The following is a 15,410-nucleotide window of genomic DNA, read 5'->3' as shown; positions in this document are numbered from 1 at the left end:
CACACCCCCCGCGAACCAACGCGACGAACTCCCCTACAAAGAGATTCAAATCGCCTCACAGCCGATAAAATCAAAGATTCGCCGCGCACTGCAAGAACTGTCGAAACTAGGCGACATGGACCGCTCGATTGCCGACCAAAATGTCGAGATACAAGAACTGGAACGGAAGATCAAGAGCCAAAGGGAGGTTTTGGGACGGCTTGCTGGACTGGCGGCGGATGCGTCTTCTTTTGCTTCAAACACTGGTGCTGGTGCTGGTGCTGGTGGTGGTAGTGGAGATGACAAGGGGGTGGCTGTTGCTGTCGAGGCTGGAGCTATGGAGGAGGTCGAGACGTGAATCCGATCATCTTGCAAGAGAGAGTGGGTGTGTACTTAATGTGTATATTATTATAGAGGCGAGGAAGGCTACGATGCTACGATGAACATGAACAAGAACATGCACCTGAGTTTTCCACCGAACTGTATGGCTAGAGACAACGCAGTGTTTTCCACCGCCAAGTTAAGACCACTCCAATCAACCTTAATTCCTACCTGATATGAACGTATCAAAAGTAAGAAAGATAGGTAAATAAAGACTAGATCGACTACTTTGGTCAATCTCGTGACAGTAATGTCAGACATGACACGGAGATTAGATTAGATTAGATAAGAATCTCCAAATATCCCGCGACGTACCTAAAGTACCTTGACATAAATAATCCACTGGAATAGAAGAAGACCGAATTGTTTGCGATAACAAATGGACGAATATTGAAGCATGTTGGAATTTTATCCGTCGTTATCGCAGTGTGCGGTAGTAGCTACTGCTCTAAAAATCCTTCTATGGCCGGCTTAGTATGTTCTGAAAAAAACCCGCTCACACACTCATTGGCTTACAGGGGTGTAGCAAGTCCACCGACTTCGAGGTCCATCGGAATTGGCTTGCCATCACTCATTCCTTGCCTGTGCGAGAATGGTACTATGAGGTTCGTGAAGCACTCCATACCGAAGGTGGTCCCATATTTACATGATCTAGCAAACTTCAGAATGGACTCTCGACTATCCTCCTTTCTTCGCAGCGTTCGAATGGGCAATGTCCCAAGCGGCGAGATACGTTGACCCCGAGATGCTTCAGGTCCAGAACCTGAACTATGATAGTTGGCGCACCGTCTACTTCCAGAGAGCCACAGTACTGGTTACCGAGCTTGTTCTGCTCCTTGCACTCTATCTGTATGTCTTGTGGAGAATCACAACATAGGCGCCACCGCTGATTGGTACGCAGCTATGTCAAAGGCTCCCCACCGAGTTCTCGGAAGACTTCGCATGCGGCTGCCATCTCAATCTTCCTGTCTCCTGGGTTACTAATAATCGACCATATCCATTTCCAGTACAATGGCTTCCTCTACGGCATGCTGATTCTTTCTATCGTACTTGCTCGTGAGCCACGTGGCCTGTTACTGAGTGGAATCCTGTTTGCCATTCTCTTATGTTTCAAGCACATCTACTTGTACTTGGCACCAGCATACTTCGTCTACCTGCTCAGAGTATACTGTGTTGACTTCCGATACACCTTGCCGAGGATCCGGTTCTGGAATTGTGTCAAGCTCGGTGTTGGTTTGGTGGCAGTCTTTGCGCTGGCTTTCGGACCTTTCGTATACTGGGGACAAACAGAGCAATTGCTTAGCCGCCTCTTCCCCTTTTCAAGGGGCCTGTGCCATGCTTACTGGGCGCCCAACGTCTGGGCAATGTACTCGTTCACTGATAGAGTGCTAATCTACTGTGAGTTCTGCACTGGATTCGCAAAGTGTGTTCCATACTGACGCTTGCAGTGGCACCGTACCTCAACCTTCCTGTCAATGCTGACGCCGTAACGAGTGTCACCAGAGGGCTTGTTGGGGATACTGCTTTTGCCGTCCTCCCTGACATTCCTCCAAGATTGACGTTTATTCTAACCTTAGCCGTGCAGGCTGTAAGTTTATGCCTCAAGATTCACTTAGCACTGTGCTGACTTATTTTCAAGCCTCCTCTTCTTGCCGTCTTTTTTGTCAAGCCAACATGGGATCTTTTCGTAGGCACAATCACTCTGTGCGGTTATGCTTCTTTCCTATTCGGGTGGCATGTTCACGAGAAAGCGATTCTGCTTGTGTTGATCCCATTCAGTCTGGTCGCACTCAAGGATCGCCGATACCTCGGTGCCTTCAGACCGCTTGCAGTCTCTGGACACGTCTCTCTTTTCCCTCTATTGTTCACCATGCAAGAGTTTCCCATCAAGACAATCTACACAGTGTTCTGGTTGGTAACATTCTTGCTTGTCGGCGATCGTCTGGCTCCTGCGTAAGTCTATATTCAATCATCGTCTCACGGGACCTAGCTGACCTTTACCTCAGGGCTGCCCGACCAAGGGTATTTTTGCTCGATCGTTTCACTCTACTGTACATCGTGGTAGCCATCCCATTGATTGTGTACTGCTCATTGGTCCACCAGATCATCTTTGGTAGCAGATTCGAGTTCTTGCCATTGATGTTCATAAGTTCCTACTCTGCAATCGGCGTAGTGGGAAGTTGGCTCGGTTTCTTGCATGTGTTTTTCACATCCCAAAAGCTCAACAGGTAGAGCCTATGTGTATCGGCAGATACTGTATTGTATGTAACTATAGAAGACTAAAGTGACACCAGCAAAAGTACGGGAAACTTCAACAAAAGGGGACTTGGACAACTTGGTCAGGTCACCTGAATAAATACTATGTCAAGGTGCCCATTGCATAGTCTGATTATCTCATTCATGGAAAGCCAGTATAGACAATTGGATGTGGGTGACGATGGAGTCGATTTGCCAACAGTAGCGATTCGCGGCATAATATGTCATCGAATATACATATACTGGACGACTCATCAATGAACATAGAAGCAATATTCCTACCTGTACGTTTCATTGTGTTTCACGAACTCTGGGATTCGCTGGAGTCCATTCTTGTATCAGTATGTGGGGTCACGACTGCGATTCCATTTACACAAGCCGAGGGAAACCTCTTCGCCAAAACCTGCCCCATATCTAAGGTACCTTACTCGGTGCTGTACTTGCATCACTCGTACCTGCCCGACCTTACTGTGACTTCCATAATAGAATGGGCGAGAAAAGTGTGTAGCGAATTCATTCTTCCAATATCCGGCTCAATCGCTTTTATACCTTGTCCATCGAACCACTTGTTCGTATGCATTTCTGACATACCTCTGCTCTGCTCTTGTGTTCTGCCCGGAGACATCCATCACACGTCATGTCTTGAACGATCCATGCCATCTTTCCATAAGCGCTTGTGACAACAACGTCTCTGGAACGCATACCGCCCTTCTGCTGTCTTCCTTCCGGTATGATAGGTATGACGCCCAACGCCAACATGAGCGTCAATCGGCCGGCGTCCCAGATCGATCGCATCGTCAAAGGTGCACCACCACCCAATGTTTCGGCCGACCAAGTCGCTCAGTCCGCCCGTCGCTATTCATCCGCCTCTGCCTCTTCGACCACCTCGTCCATCCCACCGCACTCTGTGGCTCTGCCCGCACCCACGTCCGTCCACGACCCGCTCTCCAATCTTCCATCGTCGCCCGAATGCATATACCAAAACCTGCTCATCCTCGAGGCTTCGCTGCGCGCACAATATCTCTCGTTGCGCGCCAGACTACGCCTTTACCTCGTCCTCATGACTGCCTTGGCCGCCTGGTTGATCACGTTCACCTATCTGCTGTTTCTACGCCCCCGCGAGGATGGCAAGGGCGCGGGAGGATCTCCGTACTGGGTGGTTGACATGGCGGAACGACTGGGATGGGTCGGCGGCGTCGTCACGGCCGGGTTGGTGTGGGGAACGGGCATGTGGGATAGAGGAGTACGATGGCCTCGCCGCTGGGTCGCAATCACAAATCGCGGACTGAGAGGCTTCAATCTCAAACTTGTCATCATCCGGAAAAGCTGGTGGCACGAGTTATTTGCCTATCTGCTCTTCAATGACTTGCTGAGCGGCAAGGTGCGAGGCATGAACTTTGAGCTTGTACCCAAGGACATCGAGCGAAGCCACGCAAACAACGAAAAAGATCTATCACGTCTCTGGGAGCGCAGCCGTCGCGAACTATGGGTGGAAGAGGACATTGCACCTGGTGGAGATGCGGTGAAACTGTTGCTTTTGCCGAAACCTTTCTCACCGGACTTCCGAGAAGACTGGGACACTCACCGCGCTACCTATTGGGAGAAAGAGAACGAACGCCGCGCCCACCTACGGTCCATAGTCAAGCAGCGAAAACGGCAGCTCGCTCGACAAGAGGGAGGACTTTTGTGGTGGACAGGATGGAGAGGATGGCAGAAGACATTCCACTCCACCTCTCCGCCAGACCTGGAGAAGCCCGCGGCGCCTCACAGCAGTCACGGGAGGAAGCACAGGAGAGAAAGCATCTATAGAGAGAACAGTGGATCGCAGCCGAATTCTAGAAGTAGCACGCCTGACCCTAGGAAGAAGATGAGGAAGGGCACCATCACTCTTCCTCCACTCTGAAATGTCACATGGTCAAGAAATGCCCCATATCTACTGATGTCGTGTATCCAAAGTGCGAGTAGCGTGATGGAATTGGGCATTCGAGCCGCTGCTTTTTGATTCACGGTTCGCGAATAACGTACATTAATACCCGTGACCACACTCCAGGGAACCCATATTACATATAATTATCCGATGGAAGGACCAGGAGAAGAGGAGATCAAGGCTTCTCCATCTTCTTGAGCGGCACAGGCGGGCCCGTACCGCTGCGAGCTCTCCTCTCCCTCTCGCCGACTCCAGGCTCAGGGACCTTGATGGCCAGGCGTCTGAATCTATCTCCGGCGCCTCTGACCCACTCGTCCTCGTCGTCCTTGCCGAGCCAGTAGTTCTGCAAAACACGGGTCATGGCGCGACCGAGCGCGCCCTTGCAGCCCTCTCCTTGCTCACGGCCTGGTGCGAAGGGGTTCTCGGCCAGGTCAGACCTGTCGGATCCACCGTAGCTCGACGCAGACATGGTGACGATGTACTGCCGCAGCACGCCGCGGGCGTAGGCCATGACGATGAGGCAGAAGTAGACGCGGACCATCCACAGCATGCAGATGGCGGTGATGCTCATGATGCTGCCGCCTTGGAAGACGGCGCTGCCCAGCGTGGCTGAAGAGGCGTCGTGCTTGCCCACGGCGACTGCGTCCTGGCCTGCAAGGAGTCCTGCCGCGGGCGTGGCGACGACGTCGACTCTGCTGACGTTTGTCTCCGGGTCGGTGAAGCCGGCTGTGTCGTTCATCATCTTGCCGCCGGGGCCTTGCGGCTGCGCCGGGGTGCCGTCGCCGAGGTGGCGCGCCAGCAGGATGAACCAGGTGGTGCCGAACAGGGCTGTGTAGGCTGCGTTGATGAGGGAGTCGAAGATGTAGATCCAGGCGAGGGCGAGACATTGCAGGGGCGATTGACGCTTGATGTGAGGAGCGAGGTAGCACACGAGTGCGAAAATGATGATCGAGTAGATGTACATGGACAGCTGCACAGCGGAGAGGTGGTAGCCCGTGAGGAGAGCCAGGAGGCCATAGAGACCGGAGACTTTGTTGATGAGCAGGGTGAAGATGATGAGTTCGGTTGCTGTTCTCAATGAGATGAGGTAGAGGAAGGTCTGCGGCAATCCATCATCAGTCTTTAGAGTTGGAATTGTGATTTATGAAATTCCTCACCTTTGGCCGTGGTATCAGGTGGAAGGCCATGCTTCCGGTGGTTCCCGCGGACGGCTGTTTCCTGTGTAGACCAGAGGTTGGAGCGAAGTAGTCGTGGGCGAGTTTCCGGTCAACAGAAAAAGACGAGTAGGTATGTCGGTATGGCAGTTTATTGTTGTCAGGATTGACAGGCAGCAACTGTGCTTTGAATCATGGCGCAGTCGACGAAGACGACGGGCGTGTCGGATATGAATATCCTTGGCGTTTAGCAGAAACGATGCACGGACCACAGAAAGACAGAAAATCATTAGGGCAATCTGCAATCTGCAATCTGGTGCTGTTGCCGTTGCTGCAAGCAGAGAGCAGAGCACCTTCCACTAATTATTGTTCTGTACGAAGGAAGTCAGGCTGCTCTACCGATTCTCTACTGCGAGCATCTGCAGCACCTCCACCTCCACCTCCACCTCCACCTCCACCTGAAATATATCTAGCTGTTCTCAGCTGCACTGTCGACATAGCGACTACGTCAGCAATTGCCTGGATACAACCACACGGTCTACCCTCCATCATGATGGCCACACGGCGTCCCCTCACCACCACAACCACCTCGGCCATCCTCAGATCCACCTCCCCAATACCGACACAATGGAGCCCTTCCGCCTCGATCCACAAGCCCGCGCAACAACTACGCTGTCTACACGCCACCATGCCGCCGCCACGCATCCCCAAACCCACTCCCTTCGTGCCAGACCCATCGACATTCCTGACTCTGATCGGCCGCAACATGTCCCAACACAGCGCCAAGTTTCCTGACTGGGAATCACTTTTCTCTCTGTCGTCGGCCCAGCTACGCGAGAGCGGTATCGAGCCCGCGCGCAGCAGACGCTACCTGCTTCACTGGCGCGAGAGGTTCAGAAACGGAGAGTTTGGCATTGGCGGAGACCTGGACTTTGTCGACGAGAACGGACGGGGCGAGCTCAAGATTGTCGAGGTGCCTGTCGAGAGGCCGGGGGATGCGAAGGCGGCGGCGGGGACGGGCAAGGCGACGTTGACCTCTTCGCCTGGAATGAGGAAAATCGTCGTCAATGTCCCCGCGGTGAACGGAGAAGATGGCGTCGCTGCCCCTGCCGCTCAGCTGCCGCCGCCGGAGAAGCTCAAGCCTGTCCGAGGTGTCAAGATCATCAAGGCGAGCGTCATCGCCGGCCCGCACATCGAGACTGTCAAGGGCAAGACCGGTGTCGCTGCCATTGTTGCCAAGGAAGGTCTATGGGAGCAGAAGAGAGGTCACAAGATCGACGGTGGTGAGAGGAGAAAGGCAGAAGTCAGGTCCAAGAGAAGAGCCGAAGAACGAAAGACTACCAGAGGTTGATCGATGCAGTCACGGCCTCGATGATACTGTACTAAAAGAGTTGATAAAAATAGACAGGCGGAGAGAGACGTTCAGATGTATAAATACTAGTTTCACAGTCCACATGTCTGAGCGTGGTGTGCTTTGCACAAGCACTTATAGAGACCTTCTTCCGCTACAGGACAAGCTCCTGGATCTACCCGATTGCTCATGGCGAAGAAGAATCTCATTTCCTTCTTCATCTATATCACGGTGCCGTTCCGCGCATCATGACACATCTAAGACCCGCGATAAGTAGTATAACTCCACGGGCCCAGCAGCAACGGAACATGATAATGCAACTCCGTCAATGCCGTGAAAAACCTCAGCTCGACCTCAGGCCAGAACGTCTTTCCCGCCCCATAGAACTCTCCCGTCTGGAACCGAATGCTCCACACCATCTGCTCCTCGTTGCCCAACTGTTTCTTCGCGTCTTCGATCGTGGCTTCTAGAGTCGTCGTCGTCGTCGTCCTCGTCGTCGAAGAAGAAGATGAAGAAGAAGAAGGAGAGGGAGACCACGCCGTGACTCGGCCGTCGGAATTGGTCGTCGCTGTGAACGTCGCGTTGTTGCTCGCTGATGAGGGAGTCGGCGAGATCAGAGTCAGGCTGACGGCCATATTCGCCGCCGGTCGGCCTGCCACGGTCTCGAGCACGTGGCAGGTGATGAATGGTCGTGGTGCTTGCTGAGCCATGGTTTTTCTGCGTGCTTGTTGTGTGTCGTCGCACGACGTTTTGTTTTCTTTGGAAGGTTTCTTTTGATGTGTACGGAGGAGATTGAGACAGTACAGGAGGGTAAAAAAAATCAGAGGATCGTGTACGTTACTCACGGGTCGAAATGCTACTTTTTATCGTTTACCTATCTTTGCTTTTGCATTGGAGCTTGTCTACCTTGGAGGTAGGTAGGTACACAGCGCAGAACGGCGGACTTGCATGTCGGCGAGCTCCGACTCCCGCGGCGTGGGAATATCGTCGTGACATTTGGTCACTTCATTGTTTTACATTCTTTTGTCTTGCTATCTGATGAAGCAGGTTGTTAATACTTTGGGGCGCAATAGTTGGTATTCATGGGCATAAGTATTGATATAGCCAGCTCAGTCGTGACCAGCTCGGGTCCTACGACTAGGATGCTTGCTTAGATCAATATCAGACCATGAAGCATTGATGACCGGCTTCGTTGGATGACAACAAGTTATAATGCCATTGCATCGGCTTGACAAAGAGGTCCTTGGGATATCACTATATGTAAAAGGTGCAGATGCAGTCTCTATAGTAGTTTCATCGGAAAATGAAAACATGACACTAGGCCGCTGCTAACCCGAGTCGATTCACCTTTTCTGCAACCCGCTCCGCGAGGTCAACACTCGAACTCGACCTCGTCACCTCTCCTGAAGAGGTACCGACAGGCGCTGCACCCGCCATCTCGGTAGTCGTCTGACCCTTGGCCTCAGCGAACTTGGAGGATCGCTTGAACGACGGCGAAGGCTGATAGAACTCGTCAAGGATGGGATGGATGAGTACCGTTTGGTTGTGTATCGTGATGGTGCTATTCGTAGGCACAGTGACCCAGTTGTCTGCGATAGTGTTAGTCTTGCCAGTATGGCTACAACAACGCAGCGACGTACCTCGCTCGAAAGTCAGTGGTTCACTGGCCACAAGCACAATATCTGCGCCGCGATCTCTTCGCTCCATTCTGTAATCGTCTTTGCTCTCGCCAGCAGTGCCTTTGCCGGCTTTCTTGGTCCAGCTCGTGCCGCTAGAAAAGAAAAGACTGGCGGCCTCGTCGGTCTTGCTGCTGACGTAGCGAGTGCAAACAACGCTCTTGCCGTCCGTGACAGCAAAGTTGAGCAGACTGACATCTCTCTTTTCCTCGGGTAGCTGACGCACATAACCGTTGATGCGCTCGATGACCATGAGGATTGCTTTGCGTAATACTGTGTGGCCAAAGCCTTGCGTCTGATACTCAACGCCGTCCGGGTCATAGCCTAGCTTTTCCAGGCAATCTAGGAACAGGGCAAAAGCCCACTCTGAATCGGTGCTGCCTGCCACGCCGTCGAACCACCTGTCCTTGACATCATTGACCAGCTTCCTCTTGACACCTCCGTTGAAACCGCCGATGCCACCGTTGTGCATCCACATCAAACAGCCTCTGCTGAAGGGATGACAGTTGATCTCGGCGAGAGCTCCCTCCGTGCTAGCTCTGACATGCGCAAAAACCAAAGGAGACACCGTCTTGGACGCAAGGCGAGCTAGGTTCGTGCAATTCCATGCGGGTATCGTCGAGGTGAAGATGCATGGGTCCGGGCCGAGCAACGAGTGCAATTCGGGAGGGGTGTAGTATCCGACACCAAAGCCATCTCCGTTGTGTGGTCGTCGCGTGTCAAGCCGTAACCGTGAATCGTAGGACTGAGTGAGAATCGAATGTGCTGGATCGAGGATCAGATGAGAGAGGAGAATCGGCTCCTTGCCTTTGTAGACCTGTGATTGTCATCAGATTGTTTGGAATCTTCTGGCCATCTCCCGTATCATACGCACAAGAAACCGACACATGGTGTTGGGCTTATAGCAAGATCTGATAGTAGTGTCGGATTTATTGATATTCAGGGATACTTGATATGATTGTTTACTGGGATACCAGTGTTGAAGATGATAATGGTGATGGCTTCACGAGCACGTCCGACCTACGGCTGATGATATTCTTACGTGCTACCAAGAAGACTTGTTCGTCGCTCTTGAAGATTCAAGCTGTTGTTTTAAGAATGTTTGAGACTCAGGTGCACCGAGACATCGTTCATACACCGCTCAATGCGACAGGATGTTTGAGACGGGCAGGAATGCACCATGTACAGCACGTCTTGCAGTGAAGCGTAGTCGATTGGCTTGTGATCGGTACGACGGACGACAACAGCCAGTCACGCAATAACAGTCATCTATGACGATGGTCTTCGCTAAGCGAAGCAGTCGGGTTGTTTGGAGCATGCAGTCAATGTTGTCATCGAACACCGAAAGTGATACCGAACCTCTTTCTAGTTTCTTGAAGATAACAACTGTTGATGTTCACAAGAGTAAAACCACTTCTATTGAACTCACGTCTACACTCCCTAGCATACTCCAGATCGTTTCATTATAGCATCAACATGTCTTCGTTTACTCTCCAGTCCATTCTGCCACTACCAAACTCATCGGTCAAGATCCCTGCGCTTGGCTTTGGTGTCTACCAGTCACATGGACCGACATGCAAGAAGTCTTGTGCTACTGCTCTTGCAGCTGGATACAGACACATTGATTCTGCGCAATACTATGCAAACGAGGGCTTAGTGGGAGAGGCGATCAAAGAGTCCGATGTTCCTCGCAAGGATGTCTTCCTTACAACCAAAATCCTAAGCCCTGCAAGCAACGTCGACGAGACTTACAAAAGTCTGGTTGAGAGTGTGGATAAGATTGACAAGGGCGGCTACGTTGATCTCTTTTTGATCCACTCCCCTAGCAGCGGTCCTGAGGGTAGGAAAACGCTGTGGCAAGCACTAGAGCGTCTGTATAAGGATGGCAAGACAAAGGCAATCGGTGTCAGCAACTTTGGTGTGGGTCAGATCGAGGAGCTCAAGCAGTTTGCCCAAGTCTGGCCTCCTCATGTCAACCAGATCGAGGTGTGTGAACATGACTATCTTGACCTAGTAATGAAATCCTAATGCTGCAATTATAGCTTCACCCTTGGAACCAGCAGCGTGAGGCAGTCAAGTACTGTCAAGACAACAAGATTGTCGTTGAGGCTTACTGCCCTCTCGTCCGCAACCAGAAGGCCGACGACCCTACCTTGAATTCCATCGCGAAGAAGCACAACAAGGGCACCGGCCAAGTCCTCATCAGATATTGCCTGCAGAAGGGCTGGGTACGTTACAAATGACTTGACTCATAGACAAACAGAAGTTCACACTGGTGTAGGTTCCGTTGCCAAAGAGTGACACGCCCAGCAGGATCGAGGGCAATGCCGACATTTATGACTTTGAGCTCAACAAAGAAGACATGAAGAGTCTCGACGACCTTGATCAAGGCGCTGATGGCGCCATTGTCCAAGCCGTCACAAACTAGAGAAGATATTGCCATGTAGACACGACAGAATCGATATCCAGAAGTTATGATGCTGATATGTTCTCCCGCTTCAATTTGAGTAGCATGCACATATACACAGGTGGTCAAATCTAGTTCTTGTATTCCTCTCCGCAACACATGAAAGTCGTGGCGAGTGCTTTATCCTTATATGGACATGTCCAGAGCCGCCTTGGACTTCTCCAGACAAGACTCATGAGAAAGTATTGATGAGTGGACGAAATGAGTATGTGTGTATATATTGATATTGTTCTACATACATTCAATAGACGGAACAAAAAAGGTTATCGCATGAACAAATTGCTTATCCTAACCCCCTGACTGCTCCAATAATAGCGTCTACGGATCCCAATTCCTGCCCTTTCTCTCTTGCTACTGTCTTTAGCCTTCGACTTCCTTTTCCCTTTATGGTCTTCTTCTTCGTCGTTTTTGCTGCTTCTAATGACAATTTTCCCGCCCTCGACATCGACACTTCCGAATGCAGTCGCCGCATGCACGAATGTGTCCCATGTGATTTCACCACCGGAGACCATGGCCATCGCGATCCCGTTTCTTCTCTCGACGCCCTTTGGCGTCAGTTGTTTCTCGTCGAGCAGAGGTCTGACGAGGCTGGTTTCGTCGGTGGTGTAGTCGTTGTCTCTCTTGCGGTGTTCGTGTTCGGGAAAGGAGACGACAATGACCATTTGTAGCCCACGGGCGCTCGGCGCAAAAGATGGGATCTTGGAGAGCTTGGTGCTGAAGCTGCATCCGCCTCTCTTAACCACAATGATGTTGTGGTTCGAAGGTATGTCCGTCGATAAGGTCAGTGGTGGCTGGTCCTCGGTGTCGCAGAGATCGCTGTCAATGACGAGGACGGAATTGTATGGGAGGTAGCCGGAGTCCAAGGTTGTAGGATCTGGTGCTGTATCGAGGGATAGTGGCAGTGGTGCGGCACCGATGCCGGTGGATACCATAGCGGGCACTGTATATCGCCTCAACGTTTCTTGTTCTTCGTATTTTTCAGATCGAACAGGGCCACCGTCGCGACTTCCAGAATGTTTCTCAAGTTTCGGACCTAGTGACTGTCCTGCACGGAGCTTGCCTGCTGCATTGCGAAGGGCGTTATCCACTCCTATGGCATCAGGCAAGATACCCACAAGCGCATCAAGCTGTTCGGCCAATCTGTCTGCATCCGCAAAGACAGCTGCTGGAATCTGGCTCAATATTGCCTCGCTAGACTCGCTGTTGTGCTCTGCTGAAAACAAGTCCGGGTCAAGGTCGAGTGTGAAATCCAGATCGAAAAGATCAAGTATTTCAACGGATGCGTTAGAGGCTGCCGCGGCCTCATCTGTGTCAAGTTCTGTACCCGCAGCGGCAACTAAAGGCGGCACAGGAGCGTCGATGATCAAGTCAACAACCTCCGTGTCCCTCATTCGAGTGAAATGGGGATCGGCGGGGTTTACTTGCGACAGAGTACCAGTTCCTAAGTAGAGGTTTTCGTCTTTGCCGAGCGCAAGATTGCTAAGAGCATGAATCCTATACCGCTGCTCTCCCGCATCGTCCTCTTCAAGAACCATACCGAATCGCAGACCGGATATAGAGTTGACAAGAATCCCGCCATCGACTTTTTGCAGGGTGCCGAGATCAAACCCAGTACTAGGCAACGAGGGAAAGGTAAGGTCGAATGTGGGTCGCACTGCCACCTTGGAACTCGTCGCGTTGGATGGAATGAGGTAAGGCGGCAGTGTCCACGGGAAATAGGTGTAGTTGTTCGGAGATGCGATGTCGCCTACAGTGACACTCGGGTGATCCGCAGAGAAATCAAGAAGAGGCGCACCTGGCGTGTCTTTCTTAGGCATCAAATGTAGACGAGCGAGCGAGGCCGCATGGAAGATATCCGGGCGAGCGGCCACGGTAGACATAGTGAATGGCAGGGACTCTGGTGCGATCGGGCACTTTCCCTGTGATAGCCACGGATAGAGCTGTGATTCTACCTGATCAGTCACGGGGTCTCCGCGTTTTGAAGGAGGTATGATCAGAGGATGACCCTCGGTAGTAAAGACCCAAGGAGCATCAAGTTTGTTCAAAGGGTGCTCCGTGTCGAAGAGCAGGTAGAGGTACTTTGCAGTTTCACCTAGAAAGAAACTTTCCATACGATCACTCTGCTCTCCGGTGCGAACATCTTGTAGACCAGCCCATCCGCATTTAGTCCAGCACCGTCTTTTGATATCACGAAGGGTCATCTCGCCGACATGCAAGTACCAAGGGTCTTGTGTAGCTCGATAAAGATACCAGGTAGACTCGATGAATTCGGGTCTGCCACCCCACCATCGAAGTCCATTGTCGATCGCGCCTGTCTGGGCATTCCAACGTTCCGGTAAAGCACCATATCGAGTCCACAGAGCGGTATACAACAGGTGAACGGTAGAAGCCTCCTCGACCTCTCCAGCAGATGCAAGGAGACCAGGGTAGTAGGCGCTTAAGCTATCGATCCAGGATAGCCTAGGACCGCCAGTGTACAGATCGTTCTGGGCATAGTGAGGATGCTGAAACTGGACGTCTCGCCGAACGTGCTTGGTAAGAGAAGCATAAGCTTCGTGCCAGGTCTGCAAGAATGACTCAGGTGAATTTTCGCGCCATTGCGTGGTATCATAATGTGAGCCAGACAACAAAACGTGAGATTTGAAGGCATATTCGAAGAAACTGTCGATGCCAGCACCGATACCAGTAAAGGCACCAATCCAGGTACCAGTCTCTGCATCGATGCCAGCACCGAGTAGACCTGTAGAAGGATTGCGCCTCTCCCAGACAGCCCAGAAGGCACGTTTCGCTAGCCGCTCGAATCTCTCGTCGCCCGTAAGTCTGCTGAGAACGGTGAATTCGAGTACCAGACTCCCAGCGCCAGCGCTGCAAGTTTCAGTAATTTCTTTCTCTGCGGTGTGCACACGTCCTTTTTTGCACTGGCCGTGTTCTGGATCGTTATTCAGTGGCGAGTTTTCGTAAAAAGGCGTGCCGTGCCTGAGATTCACACGTGGATAAGGCAGGCCAGTCGGAGTGTGAAAGGCAGGCAGCAGTCGCTCGCCAAGATCTTGCGCAAGACGCAGCAATTGACCATCGTATACGAAGTCATGATCCCAGAGAATTCCAGAACGACCATCTTCGAGCTGCTCTTCCACTGGCTGGTAGCCCCGAATAGGTAGCTCGCCGACAGCAAAGAGATGTGCACTCAAGAGACCGCCAACGCCACGAATGGTGGTCTCGAAGACTTGAACCTTGCTGTCCAGATCAAAGCCTCTCGCTCTCCTGCCTTGTCCGGTGGGACCCGACCTGCCATCTCCATATTCTTCCACCAGTAAACGAATGTACTTTTGGAAGTCGTCGAGCGCGTTGTGTTTGTCGTAGATTGAAGTGGGAGAAGAAGCCAATATAGCCAGAGTGGAAAGACTGTCGACAACGGACAGAGAATAGTTCCCGAGCACATCATTGACCTCGATATGGCTTGGATCAAATCGATCACGTGTCAGAGGAGTACAGGTGATAGGGCGCAATTCGTCCTCGGGGTAGGCATAACGATGGTAATTGGTCATACCATGGTAGAAGACATATCTCGCATCTTGTTTCAGAGCGGCAATCTCAGCGTCGGTCATGCCATTGACGAGCAGAGAACAAAAAGCAAGAACAAGTAGCGAAAGCAGACATGTCATAGACGAAAAGGCCTCGTGTGGCGGCCGACGTGATGTGAGCATTCCCGGAGGCAAGGGAAGGCGAACAACAGCAACATAAGATCTCCTCGCGGTCGTGAAAAGCCCGTTACCTCAGTGAGATGTTCGTATTTATGTGGTAATAATTTACACATGCGAAGAGATAAATGCAACAGCGAATGTGTGCATTTCTTTCAATAGAGGTCCATGTCAAGTTGAGCAAAGAGGCCAAGCTACCACTGCGCGATTCGACAGTAAAGTACACAAAGAGCCCTGCCGAATATGTAGCACACTTCTGCTCTATATTATCGCATCAAGATACGATACGAAAACAGAAGAGAAACAAGGATAGGTTGATGTTGGGGTGTGACCTCTACCGGTGCTGCTGGCCAGGTGGCCGCTTACTTGCAGTACAGTAGATCGTCCTTATCGATAAAACGAAGACACTCTTTGGACCTGACCACTCCAACTGGAAGCGCTTACCTTTGTATATTGTATCACAGCACCCGTCATGATTTTACGTATATTTGTGATTTGATCGTCTGGTGATCAAACATAAT

At 51.6% G+C, this 15,410-nt stretch overlaps 8 protein-coding genes across 10 annotated transcripts; 4 read left to right on the top strand and 4 right to left on the bottom strand.

The window, feature by feature from the left end:
- Positions 1 to 757: 757 nt before the first annotated feature.
- Positions 758 to 2,592, top strand: AAFC00_007202 (uncharacterized protein; the record flags this gene model as incomplete). Its single annotated transcript, XM_069348401.1, has 7 exons — positions 758 to 834; positions 887 to 965; positions 1,016 to 1,209; positions 1,262 to 1,758; positions 1,809 to 1,948; positions 2,000 to 2,313; positions 2,367 to 2,592. The coding sequence occupies 7 exons, from the start codon at positions 758 to 760 to the stop codon at positions 2,590 to 2,592; spliced, it is 1,527 nt and encodes a 508-aa protein (XP_069201872.1).
- A 781-nt stretch (positions 2,593 to 3,373) lies between these two features.
- Positions 3,374 to 4,519, top strand: AAFC00_007201 (uncharacterized protein; the record flags this gene model as incomplete). The annotated part of the gene is made up of 1 exon (XM_069347267.1): positions 3,374 to 4,519. One exon carries the CDS (start codon positions 3,374 to 3,376, stop codon positions 4,517 to 4,519), a length of 1,146 nt encoding a protein of 381 aa, XP_069201871.1.
- Positions 4,520 to 4,718: 199 nt separating this feature from the next.
- AAFC00_007200 (uncharacterized protein) lies at positions 4,719 to 5,730 on the bottom strand (the record flags this gene model as incomplete). Its single annotated transcript, XM_069347266.1, has 2 exons — positions 4,719 to 5,642; positions 5,701 to 5,730. 2 exons carry the CDS (start codon positions 5,728 to 5,730, stop codon positions 4,719 to 4,721), a joined length of 954 nt encoding a protein of 317 aa, XP_069201870.1.
- Positions 5,731 to 6,247: 517 nt separating this feature from the next.
- Positions 6,248 to 7,048, top strand: AAFC00_007199 (mitochondrial 37S ribosomal protein mS41; the record flags this gene model as incomplete). 2 transcript variants are annotated; one of them, XM_069347264.1, is made up of 1 exon in its annotated part: positions 6,248 to 7,048. In XM_069347264.1, one exon carries the CDS (start codon positions 6,248 to 6,250, stop codon positions 7,046 to 7,048), a length of 801 nt encoding a protein of 266 aa, XP_069201868.1. The 2 variants fall into 2 exon arrangements, with proteins under 2 accessions (XP_069201868.1, XP_069201869.1); XM_069347265.1 differs by having other exon boundaries at positions 6,251 to 7,048.
- Positions 7,049 to 7,305: 257 nt separating this feature from the next.
- Positions 7,306 to 7,758, bottom strand: AAFC00_007198 (uncharacterized protein; the record flags this gene model as incomplete). The annotated part of the gene is made up of 1 exon (XM_069347263.1): positions 7,306 to 7,758. The coding sequence occupies one exon, from the start codon at positions 7,756 to 7,758 to the stop codon at positions 7,306 to 7,308; it is 453 nt and encodes a 150-aa protein (XP_069201867.1).
- A 607-nt stretch (positions 7,759 to 8,365) lies between these two features.
- Positions 8,366 to 9,613, bottom strand: AAFC00_007197 (uncharacterized protein; the record flags this gene model as incomplete). The annotated part of the gene is made up of 3 exons (XM_069347262.1): positions 8,366 to 8,637; positions 8,689 to 9,541; positions 9,599 to 9,613. 3 exons carry the CDS (start codon positions 9,611 to 9,613, stop codon positions 8,366 to 8,368), a joined length of 1,140 nt encoding a protein of 379 aa, XP_069201866.1.
- Positions 9,614 to 10,200: 587 nt separating this feature from the next.
- AAFC00_007196 (uncharacterized protein) lies at positions 10,201 to 11,152 on the top strand (the record flags this gene model as incomplete). Its single annotated transcript, XM_069347260.1, has 3 exons — positions 10,201 to 10,710; positions 10,767 to 10,952; positions 11,006 to 11,152. 3 exons carry the CDS (start codon positions 10,201 to 10,203, stop codon positions 11,150 to 11,152), a joined length of 843 nt encoding a protein of 280 aa, XP_069201865.1.
- A 302-nt stretch (positions 11,153 to 11,454) lies between these two features.
- On the bottom strand, positions 11,455 to 14,895 carry AAFC00_007195 (uncharacterized protein; the record flags this gene model as incomplete). 2 transcript variants are annotated; one of them, XM_069347259.1, is made up of 1 exon in its annotated part: positions 11,455 to 14,895. In XM_069347259.1, the coding sequence occupies one exon, from the start codon at positions 14,893 to 14,895 to the stop codon at positions 11,455 to 11,457; it is 3,441 nt and encodes a 1,146-aa protein (XP_069201863.1). The 2 variants fall into 2 exon arrangements, with proteins under 2 accessions (XP_069201863.1, XP_069201864.1); XM_069347857.1 differs by having other exon boundaries at positions 11,455 to 14,796.
- Positions 14,896 to 15,410: the final 515 nt, after the last annotated feature.

The sequence above is a fragment of the Neodothiora populina genome (assembly GCF_041146345.1).
Source record: "Neodothiora populina strain CPC 39397 chromosome Unknown canker_contig_9, whole genome shotgun sequence".
Lineage (NCBI taxonomy): Eukaryota > Fungi > Ascomycota > Dothideomycetes > Dothideales > Dothioraceae > Neodothiora > Neodothiora populina.
This window is presented reverse-complemented; position numbering and strand designations above follow the sequence as displayed.